General features: G+C 57.5%; 1 protein-coding gene across 17 annotated transcripts in view; it reads left to right on the forward strand.

The window, feature by feature from the left end:
• LOC122188037 overlaps window positions 1–7,018 on the forward strand; it is a 33,433-nt gene extending 26,415 nt beyond the window's left edge. For 16 of the 17 annotated variants that reach the window (XM_042886011.1, XM_042886004.1, XM_042886007.1 and 13 more), the window contains 14 exons: window positions 380–441; window positions 941–1,088; window positions 1,618–1,874; window positions 2,017–2,102; window positions 2,565–2,638; window positions 2,734–2,851; window positions 3,044–3,237; window positions 3,453–3,564; window positions 3,743–3,855; window positions 4,715–4,820; window positions 5,019–5,133; window positions 5,423–5,557; window positions 5,837–5,917; window positions 6,113–7,018. In XM_042886011.1, coding sequence (XP_042741945.1) covers window positions 380–441; window positions 941–1,088; window positions 1,618–1,874; window positions 2,017–2,102; window positions 2,565–2,638; window positions 2,734–2,851; window positions 3,044–3,237; window positions 3,453–3,564; window positions 3,743–3,855; window positions 4,715–4,820; window positions 5,019–5,133; window positions 5,423–5,557; window positions 5,837–5,917; window positions 6,113–6,241 — 1,730 coding nt within the window. In that variant the 3' untranslated portion in view covers window positions 6,242–7,018. The remainder of the gene's footprint in view (window positions 1–379; window positions 442–940; window positions 1,089–1,617; window positions 1,875–2,016; window positions 2,103–2,564; window positions 2,639–2,733; window positions 2,852–3,043; window positions 3,238–3,452; window positions 3,565–3,742; window positions 3,856–4,714; window positions 4,821–5,018; window positions 5,134–5,422; window positions 5,558–5,836; window positions 5,918–6,112) is intronic. The other variant, XM_042886017.1, reaches the window with a different exon arrangement.
• Window positions 7,019–11,334: the final 4,316 nt, after the last annotated feature.

Below are 11,334 nucleotides of genomic sequence, written 5' to 3' on the forward strand. Positions count from 1 at the left end.
AGTTTCCTTTTGTCAAGCTGCCAGCGCTGCAAGTGCTCAGCCTGGATGGTAGGGGCTTTGGGAGTCCTTCTGCCAGTGCAGGACACCCGATCTCAGAATTATGGGCTGGGGAAAAGTCGTGGGAGCCCCGACTGTCTGGGGTGGGGGCAGTGGGAGGAAGTCCCTGGGAAAGGTGAGCCCTGGACCCAAAGGGAAGGGAGCAGAAGTACAAGAACAGGAAGGAGTCCTGCTGGTAGCACTGGCACCTCCCCTGCGTCTCCAGAGACCTGAAGTGCCCTGCACTGGAGACCTAGGCCTTCCCTTTCCACCGAGCCATGCTGTCTCAAGGTGGAGGCGGGTGGCGGGCTCAGCATCTGACACGTCTCTTGTTGCTTTTCAGAGGTCATGAGCATTTGGGACAGTACATCTGAGTACATGCTTCAGCAGTTTGCCCTCAAAAAGGTGGGATGTCCCTCCCCTTCCTCCTGCGTGCTGGTATCTCTGTGCTGTCAGCAGTCCCCGCAGCCACGGGGCCATCGAGCGACCCCATCCGTTCCCTCTGATGAAACCCCCGGAGGGTCACTGAGGTGTGACAGAGCTGCTTCTGCAGCAGCTGGTGCCGGTGGGGAATTTGTCCAGAAGAGGCTTCAGACCTTCCTGGCCACTGCCATTCCTCCCTGCTGGAAGGCGGGAGCCAGCAGAAAGCCTGGGGCACTTCTCAGGGCTTCTGCAATTGCTCAGTGCCCTACCCTGAAGTCTGTGCGTAGCTCCGAGGTGTCTGGCTTTTCCTTTCCTTCTGAGTTATGAGGGAAAGAGAAAGAATCACGGCCTTCTCGTCGGTGGCCCTGACCCAAAGCTTTTGGAAGAGCGCCCTCCTTCTCCTCTGCACCTCCGGAGCAGGCAGAGCACGTTTGTCCATCCAAGCCTACATCTGTGTTCCTCTGCTCTCTGCTGGTTCCAGGGTGTGGCCGTAGACGTCCTTGGCACTTTCTACATCCTGAGAAAGCGCATCTGCGAGGGGACCAGGCCCATGATTGTCCCCAGGTTCCACCTGTCACAACGAGTGGCACAGGCCCAGGGGCTCATCTACACCAAGAGCGACATTCCTGGTAAGGCCTTGGCGCAGGCTTTGCTGACCCTTGCAGCGGTGCCAGCCTGTGAATTTGCTGTGGAGGAGCGACCGAGAAAGCTGGCGGTTGCTCTCCAGGAGAACATCTCACCTGGTGCACACCCTTTGCATATGAGATGTGCAAAGAGTGTCTGTCTGGGGGTGCTGGCTTCACGGCAGCACTGCGTGCAGTGTATCCCTCCCTCTGACCTGCCTTGTTGTGGGCTCCCCATGGTCCTGTTGAGGACAAGTGCCTGCAGAGGAAATGCTTCGGAGCTGCTTTTTTTTTTTTTCTTACCCAAACTGCCAGGGAACTGGTGCTCTGTGTGCAGTCGGCACCAGAGCGTGTTCAGAAACACAGCAGCATTCCTGCCAGCTCCAAAGCTCCCTGCAGCTCCAGGCAGGTGCTTTGCACCTGACCCGCAGGCTTCAGAGTGCTGTGGGTTTGGCCCGGAGTGCAACACTGGCTCCTCAGGGCCTATTTCAGCCTGCCGTGTTGCTGCCTGCCTGACTCTGTTCCTCTTTCCTAGATGATCTCAAAGTCGTCCCCCTGGACTATTCCCAGCTGTCCCTGAAGACATCCTTGCCAGAGAAGCTGGTGAAGGAGTGCGTGAATGACATCGTGGTCCTCTTCAGCTGGGGCGCAGGGCTGGGAGAGGACTACGACCTTGTTTTCAAGGGCATTGGGGTTCTCATGAGCCGGAATCGGATCCTCACAATGAGGTACCGTGAGGAGTTTCTCCTTGCCATTGATCAGACAGGAGCTGTGCTGAAGTGTCTGCTCGCTGTAAGTCTGACGTCTTGCGGCTCTCTTTCCAAGGTCCTCTCTTTCCTCGGGCCAGCCGTGCCGTGAACTGGGCAGGCTTGCTGCCCTGTGGGACAGGGGATCCTTTCCCAGCCTCACCCTCACATCTCTGTCCTCTTTGCAGAACCCGCAGACAGAGGTCTGTGTGCTATCAGGCAGGGAACCGGCTGCTTTCCATGTGTGTCCCGGGGGCATCCGTGTGCTTCCAGGGTGAGTACATGGGCTTGCGTAGTCCTTGGCTTCTCAGCTGCTGTTTGGCAGGGCCACGCTGGCACACTGCCTGCTCCCAAGGCCAGGGCCCCTAGAGGAAGGGCTCCGTGTCACCTCCATGAGAGCACTCTTCTCCTATGCTCTGGACACCCTCACCTGGAGCCATGTGCAGGAGGGGCTGCGCTCTGTTGTCGACATGGGTTGGACCTGGAAAGGAATTCTGGCACCCTGTCCTACAGAGCCTCGCTTCCTCGTTCCTTTTGTTGGCTGAGGGACAGCAAATAGCACTTCAAAAGGCAGCTTCCCAAGCATCCACTGCGTTAGAGGAAACGTCCTCTAAGTCTTTCCTTGTGGAGAACTGGGGAGATGAGGGACTTGGTGGCTCTAAGGGCAGCCTGTGGGGCTCTGTCTCTGGATGCTAGGGGAAGTTTTTTCCAGATTGCGTCTTCTTCCTTCTTCTAGGTTTAAAATTAAGCTGCCCTCTGAAATAAAAGCCGGAGAGCTCTCCCCTGACAAGGAAGCCGATGAGAAGGAAGGTAAAAACTGCCCAAGTCCTAAGCTGGGGCTAGGCAAGTCTGCACCTCCCACGTCTGTATGCACACAGAGATGCTCTATGTGTCTTCTTCCACAGGTGCACGGAGCTACCAGGATAAGTACCTGCACCAGCAAAAGACACAGCCACCACACCATCAGAAAGGGGACAGGGCTATAGAAGGGAATCAAAAGCACAGAAGGACGCCTATGGACAAGTGAGGCTCGTGGGCGGGTGGATGCGGGCAAGGCATGACCTTGTCCTCGTGGCAGTTAGAATCTGTGCTGGTGCACTGTCTGCATGGGCTCTGAGGGGCCTTCAGATGGCATTTCCCAGCTAGAGTGCAGGTGTACATCAGGTCTGGGTGAGACACTGCCGTCAGCCTCACTTCCTTTCACTTTCTGTCCAGTGGTATCTTCAGCCAGCTGTTAGCAGGCCTGAAGTCCAGGTCTGACGCTGAAGAAGGGGGAGTCAGGGAAGACGTGTATAAGGAGCAGGAGAAAGAAGGTAAAGCAATGGATGAGTCCCTACACGGGCCAGCAGGTTTCCGCACTACCAGAGGACGGAGGCCAAGGCTGCCCGAGGAACACCTGTGCCTCCCAGGTGCAGAGCTTGGAGGACATTTCCCCACTCCGCCCCATCCCCAAGCATCCCTTGCCAAGTGCTCCTTCCCTTGAGCGCTGCCACAGGACCAAAGGCCTCCTAGCAGCAGGACTGCAAGTCTATCGGGACTGCTGCTGCAGAGTGCTCCCATCCCGAGCTGCCCGAGTCACAGCTGAGGTTGGAAGCTCAGAGCCCTCCCCGTGTCCTTCCTGCAGGGAGCCGCAAGCACCCCACAGCCCAGCGGAGGCTGCCCCCTTTGACTCTGCCGGCGCTGCCCACCAAAGCCCTCCGAGGAGAGCCAGCACCCAGCGCCCCGCGTCCAAAGAGGTGAGCGGTGGGAAGGCAGCAGCAGGGTGGGGGGCAGGTGCGGGATGAGGGTTGGTGGCACTGCCGACTCTTCAGAGCCCCAGGGCCACATGCCTCGGGTGGGCATTTTGCTGCTGCATGTGATGGGGCTCGGGGATGCTCCGTGTCAGCTCCAGCCCTGTGTTCACCTTGGTTCCAGGACAGAGTTTTCCCACGCGCCATCTGGCACCCAGGGGTCAGCCAAGCTGCTCCGAAAACTCCGTGGGGAAGAAGGTCAAGCTGAGGAGGGTGAGGGAGACGGCAGGGCAGCAGGTAAGGCCCGGCCCAGGCTTCCCTGCACCCTTGGTGCCAGGCGAGGGGAGGCAGGGCCCTGTGTGGTCGCTGGAATGGAGGGGTGTCTCCCACATGGCTGAGTGCGCCGAGCCCAGAGGCTCCATCCCCAGGGCCAGCTGTGGAAGAGGCCCCCCCCCGGGACAGCACTGTGGCCAGGCTGCAGTAGGTCTGCTGAGTCCCCACTGCGCTCCGTGCCTGGGTGCACCTCGCTGGGCCCTGTTGTGCTGGAGGCGGGGTGTGTTTATGTTGGAGAGGGAATAGGTGAGCGACTGTGCACCCTCATCCGAAGGCCCACCTCTGCCCCGCGGGTTGCAGAAGGCAGTTGGTATGTCCTAGAGATTCCACGTGTCCTCATCCGATGAGGAATAACGTGTTGGGGAGATTGTCAGAACCTCCCAGCAGAGGTGCTCAGACCCCATTCAGCTGGGAGCTGATGGCCAAACCCCTGTAATGCAATGGCCACTGACAGCGTCCCTGCGCAGTGCCCGCAAGAGTTGATGACCCCAGGGTCAGGCAGGGGGCTCTGCCTGCTGCAGCACTGCCCGGCAGCTCCTGCTTCCCATGGGGCGTCCTAGGAAAAAGGATACTCTCTGGTGCTCGAGGGTACAGGGCCTGAGGAGGCACACAGGATACTGAGGATACACAGAGGACAGGGCTGCTCTGCGCAGCCAGAGCTGCACGAGACAAAGGGTTTGCCTCGGGCTGCCTAGGAACAGGACTGCAAGTCTATCGGGACTGCTGCTGAGAGAGCACCCCGACAGCAGAGTGCTCCCATCTCGAGCTGCCCAAGGCGCAGCTGCGGTTGGAAGCTCAGAGCCCTTCTGTCTCCTTCCTGCAGGGAGCCGCAAGCACGCCCAGCGGAGGCTGCCCCCGGTGACAGTGCTGGAGCTGCCCGCTGATGTCACCCAAGCACAGCCAGCACTGGGAGCCCCGCGCCCAAAGAGGTGAGCGGTGGGAAGGCGGCAGCAGGCCCATGGGCTGGGGGTTTGTGGCAATGCCAGTTCCAGAAAGCCCCAGGAACCGCGTGGCACTGCTGCACAGCTGTCTGCTGGCGTCGAGTGCCTGGCTTGCCAGCCTGTGCCTGCAGTGCAGATGCAGGTGTGTTTGCTGGAGTCCCAGCTCTGCCTGTTTCGTGTTTTCAGTGCGCTACCAGCAATTGAGGGGAGCTCTTCAAAGGCGGGCAAGAGGAGAAAGGTGCGCCAGTGCAGGGAGAAAACTGAAATTCCTGCTTGCAAAGACCATCAGCGAGTAGGACAGGTACAAAGTTCCCTTGTCACTGCTGCACTGCAGTGAATTGCTGCTCAGTGTCTCTCTCTGGTCCCTCGTCACCAACACAAATCAGTCTCCTGCCGCAGTATATAATAAGGACAATAAGGAACGTGGGGCAACCGCAGGAAGGAAGAGGCTCCTTGCTGGTGCCCCATGGCTTCACTTTAATGGCGTTAGCAGCAGGACACTGCAGTCAGGAGGGCTTGGGACGCAGCACGGGAGCTCCTCAAGCCTTGATACTAAACTAACTCCATGCACTGCGTGCCTGCGTCCCCAGGAGGTCTGCTACCTGTGTTTGCAGCAAGAGCATCATCGCCTGCGGGCAGCCACGCTGGAGAAGAAGGAAAAGAAAGAAAGGGCTGAGCGGGCAGAGCTGCAGGACTGGAAGACCAGGATGGCAGCCTTGAGCCAGGTAGGGGGATCTTGGCGCCACCAGAAGTAGTGTGAGCACGGGGCTGTGCAGGGCACAGATGCTTTTTTCCATAAACACTAAAGAAACTTGTTCCTCTGGCTTCAGGGCCAGAAAGATGCAGCCCTCGATGCTATGTGCTTGTCAGAGACAAGGCTGAGTGTGCAGTGCTGCACAGTGATGGGCAGCAGCACTTCTTTGGTGACACCTCAAGGCAAAATGCTGTCCTTTTGTTACTTTCCTAAACGTACTTTTTGTGTTCTTTTCTCCCTTGCGTAACAGCGGAGAGCACGTGCTGCATGGGAGTGGGAGGTTGCCAAAACAGAGAAAAAGGAGAGCTTAAGATACAGCAGAAATTACCTGGTAAGGCATTTGTAAAACGCAAGGAAAACAAGAGTTTCCCAGCAGTTAACTGGGAAGCACAGTGAGCCCTGCTCTGACCTTGGTGCCTCCCGGGGGACTTCCCAAATCCCTCTGCCCTACCTGCAGTCCCCTCTGCTTTGGAGGCAGATCCATGGGTTTACCTGCTGCTGAATAAGACTCCCTCTTGCTTTCCAGGAATCCCTCTGCCCCACTCCTCCAGGCTACATCCGGAGGATGGAGTATGACCGCGAGCTCCAGGAGAGGAGGGAGGTGTGGGAAAAGGAGTGTCGGAGAGTACCAGCGAAGATCCCACTATGGCAATAAGCATGGGCAGCTCCAGAGAGCTGGTGTTGAGCCAGGGCCCCCCACAGATGGGGCTGTGGGCGTGCAGGCTGGAGCAGGAGGGGTCCGAAAGCAACTCTGTGCCACTCTTGCTGCCACAAGTGCCGATGGCCCTCCCACCGCCATGCCAGGGAAGGATAGAACCTGGTGGGCAGAGCAGAAGACAGAGAACAGCAAAGCCCCCCCAGAGCTTGCAGCAGGAGCACACCTACTTCCCGTGGAGCACAAGAGCAGGCCAGTGCTTCACCTTCACACTGTGGCTGCAGGCCAAAGGAGCGTCACCTGCCTGGGAGCATGGGAACAGACGAAAGACCAGTCAGAGCAGAAGCTGCAGAGCAAAATAAGTAGCATGAGAAGACATGCTGAGAACCGAGGACATCTCCAGAATGCACGGGAGAAAGAAACTATACAACTGTCAGGGAATTGTAACCATTTCTGCCCACCATGACTGTGAGCTGCTTGCTCTGCATACAAAGCTTCGGAGCGTAGAGAACAGCGGAAAATTACTGGGTTAAGCTAGCGTGGGTCAACAGCCGTTCCCCCTCCTGTTTGTATGCTCCCTTCAAGCACTGGCAGGCCACAGTGAGGTCTCCCCAGAAACCGGTTTGAACATCATGTTGTTTGTAACGTTAGCTATTCCATCTGGGAAGTGGCTGTTTGTAACATCAGCTATTCCATCTGGGATGTCAGTGTCAAAATTCAAGTCATGTTGCCCGGTATGTATCGTGAGGAATAAAGGAATGCCACTTTCTAACACCACACTGGAGTTAGAGAGTTTTCTTCCCGGATTTCCGAGGACAGTTGGTCATTGCTGCGGTGTGGGTGGGTGTAGTATGACTTGGCCATAATGTGCCTATTTGCTGTGCTCTGTCACAAAGGCCTCGTGCTTTTCTCTGGTCTCTCTGGAGCTCTAGACCTGCAGAGAAGAGGGGAGAGACATCCTGCCCACCTCCAGCAGGGTCTGGACCCAAAGAATTGCTGTACTCTCTGAGACACCCCCAGGCCAAGGGCCCAGCTCCACTGCCATGACGCATGGGTGGCTCACTGGTCTGCGGCTGGGCCCAGCCAGGTAGGGGCCCCCCAGGCAAGATGCCTGGGTGCCCATGCTCTACCAAGGGAAGGACAGTCTTTCTGGGGTAGAAAAAGAGAGCCAAGACCCAGCAGAACCCAGCCACGTGTCCCTCCGCCCCCAGACATCTCCTGCACTGGAAGGCAGCTCTCTCTTAAGGGCACAGCCTCAGGAGTGCGCTGCTCTCCATGGCACCAGGCAGTCAGGGGAAGGCAGTCCCTCCCAACACTGCTGCTATTTGCACCTGAGGAGCTCCTTGGCACTGGTGGTCCGGAGCCTGTTTTGCTCCATCTTCCTCCACTCCTCGCGGCATGTTGTGTATGTCTCCAGGTTGGCCAGGACCTGTTTCGCCCGCAGTGACTGGACACTGCAACAGCGCGGACAAACTCTCACTTGCACCCTCTCCAAGACGCTGCCTGCCCCAGAGCCTGCCCTCCCCCAGCCCCTGCACCCGTGCTGCCTTTGGGCCCCAGCAACTCGTCATGGTGGAACGAGCTTCAGGCCTACACCAAAGGCATTGGCGTCAGGGGCTCTCCCAGGGCGCGCCCGTGTCGGGGAGATCAGAGGAGGAAGCGTCTGCTCCCCCAGCCCCACAGGTAGTCAGTCTCTACCGCTCGCCTCTGCCAAGCCTTCCTGAGAGGTGCTGCACTCTTCCTTGGGCTCTGTAGTCTCCAGTGGAAGAAGAAGTGCCCACTCCTCCTCTGCTCAAGGACGGTGGCAGGAAGCCTCCTTCTCATCCACCTTCTTTTCTCTCCTCCCGTCTCAGCTTGGGCCCTCTCCTGCCCAGTGTTTCTCACTGGTGGGAAGCGTAGCGATGTCTCAGGCCCCAGGTTTGCTCGGGGCACTTGCAGCCCACTGCTTTTCCTGCATGGGAAGCAGAGGCAGATGAGAGCCAGCAGCGTCGCCTTGACCAGCAGCGCCCTCCCGTCGATGGGGCTCAGGTTGGAAGGGCCCAGGTCAAGCTCCATGGTGAGCAGCGCAGGCCAAGACTGTGTGCAGCATGCAGGGAGGTCCATCAGAGCCCCCCACAAAGCACAGCGCACCCCCTGCCCTTTGGCATCTGTGGACAGCTTCCTCTCCCCAGGCCGTGGGCAGGAGCATGAAAGCCAAGTGCCGTGGGAGCAGGGAGAGTCCCTCACCAGAAGGAAAGGAGAGGGTGAACTTGTTTGGGAGGCTCGCCTAGGACTCCCTCTCTGTAGCACTGTATTTCTCAACCCGTCACGCCATCGTTTATGTCCACGTGGAGCACGTACCAGTGCTGCTCCCAGCTGGCCCTGCCAAGCAGGAAGCCTGCCTTTGTCTTGCTCCCTCGCTTTCGCTTCCATGCTTCACTCCGGACGTCTCCTCCCAGCAGGCAGCTGCACACTGCCAACAGTACAGGGAGCCGGTTGGAGAACAGCAGGAGCCTGTTCTCCAGCTGGTGCTCCCCAGGAATGGCCCCGTGCAGGCAGCACAAGGCAGTTCTGTGTCACAGTTCTCTCTCAGCTAGTCGTGAGCCTCAAGTCACAAGGAAGAAGAGAGAACCAAGAGCCGGGCTCCTCTGCTGGGCCACAGCACACCCGGATGGAGCTCAGTGTGCCCAGGCCCAGGCAAGGGCTCCTCACAGACAAATGGAGCGCAGGGCATCACGCTGTCAGTTCCCAAAGATGCTCACCTTTCAGCCCTCGCTGAAGTCCTCTTTTCTGCCGCCAGACTACGGCCTCTTGTCTGGATGGGAGGCAAACAAATGTAGGAGAGCAGGCGCTCACGAGCCTCTGGAAGCACAAAACAAGCAAGCTTTTCACACAGCTGTGCATCCCTGAGAAACTTCCCACAAGACAGCCGTGCCAGCTGCGCATGGACTTTGCTTTGCTCTTTGATACTGTCCCCCATGACATCCTTATAACAAAGCTGAGGAAGTGTGGGATAGATGAGTGGACAGTGAGGTGGGTTGAGAACTGGCTGACTGGCAGAGCACAGAGGGTCGTTGTTGGTGGTGCAGAGTCCGGTTGGAGGCCTGTAACTAGCGGTGTTCCTCAGGGGTCTGTGCTGGGTCCGGTCTTGTTCAACATCTTCATCAATGACCTTGATGAGGGGATAATGGCCACCCTCAGCAAGTTTGCCGATGATACGAAGTTGGGAGGATTGGCTGACACGCCTGAAGGCTGTGTTGCCATTCAGCAAGACCTGGATAGGCTGGAGAGCTGGGCAGAAAAAAACCGGATGAGGTTTAACAAAAGCAAGTGTAGAGTCTTGCATTTGGGGAGGAATAATTGCATGCACCAGTACAGGTTGGGGGATGACCTGCTGGAGGGGAGCTCTGCGGAAAGGGACCTGGGTGTCCTGGTGGATGACAGGTTGGCCATGAGCCAGCAGTGTGCCCTTGTGGCCAAAAAGGCCAATGGCTTACTGGGGTGCATTAAAAAGAGCGTGGCCAGCAGGTCAAAGGAGGTGATCCTCCCCCTCTACTCTGCCCTGGTAAGACCTCATCTGGAGTACCAGTTAGCGTCCAGTTCTGGGCTCCCCAGTACAAAAAAGACAGGGATCTCTTGGAAAGAGTCCAGCGGAGGGCCACGAAGATGGTGAAGGGCCTGGAGCATCTCCCCTATGAGGAAAGGCTGAGTGAACTGGGTCTGTTCAGCCTTGAGAAAAGGAGACTGAGAGGGGACCTGATCCAGGTCTATAAATATCTAAGGTGTGGGGGGCAGAATGGCGAGGCCGGACTCTTTTCAGTGGTGAGTGGAGACAGGACAAGGGGAAATGGCCAGAAACTGGAGCATAGGAAGTTCCGCACAAACATGCGCAAGAACTTCTTTAGGTGAGGGTGACGGAGCACTGGAACAGGCTGCCCAGGGAGGTGGTGGAGTCTCCTTCTCTGGAGATGTTCAAGACCTGCCTGGATGCCTACCTGTGCTACCTGGTGTAGGGAACCTGCTTTGGCAGGGGGGTTGGACTAGATGATCTCAGGAGGTCCCTTCCAATCCCTACAATTCTGTGATTCTGTGACTTGCTGCTGCTGCTGTCTGGCATGCCTCCCCATCCTCATGGCCAGGCTTCCTAGGAGCACCGCAGCCCTCTCCACTGCCACCCGTTCCCAGCCCTCCCTTTCACGTGGCCCTGCCGATCCCTCAGCAGTTCCTCAACCCATTGCTTCCTCAAGTGCCTCTTTGACAAGCGGTGACCTGGGACACGTCAGTCCCTTTGCAGGATCTCTGGCACCAGGAATGTGGATTCAGAGCTGCAGTAACACGCTCCCACTTCTCTACACCACGTCTACATGGTAGTACGGCACCGCGCTGCAAAGCTGTTTCAGCCAAGCGATATTCTGGCTTCTCGTGGTTGGGCAGGAAACTACAAATAAGAAAGCCGCAGCAGTTACAAGAAGGGGCAGAGAGCACAGGGCTGCCCAGGGCCTTGTGGAGCTCGCCTCTGAGCTCTGGCTTTCTGGGATCAGCTGGGCAGGCCCAGCCACGAGCACCATGGAAAAGCTGCCCCGGGCTCCCACTTCTTCCCAGAGCATCTGAAGGCGGGCTGCTGGGCTGGGCCTTCGGTATGACCAAAGGGGCTGCACAGGGGGTCTCCTGCACCTCTGAACATGAAGGCCAGCCCACGGTCCGGCCAGACAGACTGCTTTGACCTGGCAGCCAGAGAGTGAGCGGGAGCCCTGAAACTGTGCCAAACTCACATGGAGGAAAGCATCCAAATCTGCTTACTGCTGTTGGAAATAATCCAAGTAATTTTTGTCAGGACGGTATCTCTGATAAAAGCAGAATTTATTCGCGATTGCAATGGCGGGCGTCCCGCAAGTAGGAGCGCACCTATGGACACAACATGACAGCCTTTATACCCTGTTTTCTCCCCCTTGCCTTCGCCCTCCCCTGTTTCCCCAATGGCTGGGTACTCCAGGTTCACAATCTTATCAGAAGGTTTACATTTGCTATTTACTTGTTAATTTATTTGTTATCTGGTGCCAGTCAGTAGTCATTCTGTTGTTTCCAAGATGTCTTCTCGGTGCTCTCCTTGTCCT

The sequence above is a fragment of the Lagopus leucura genome, unplaced genomic scaffold, assembly GCF_019238085.1.
Source record: "Lagopus leucura isolate 7727_CA_CO unplaced genomic scaffold, USGS_WTPT01 Super-Scaffold_100054, whole genome shotgun sequence".
Taxonomy (NCBI): domain Eukaryota; kingdom Metazoa; phylum Chordata; class Aves; order Galliformes; family Phasianidae; genus Lagopus; species Lagopus leucura.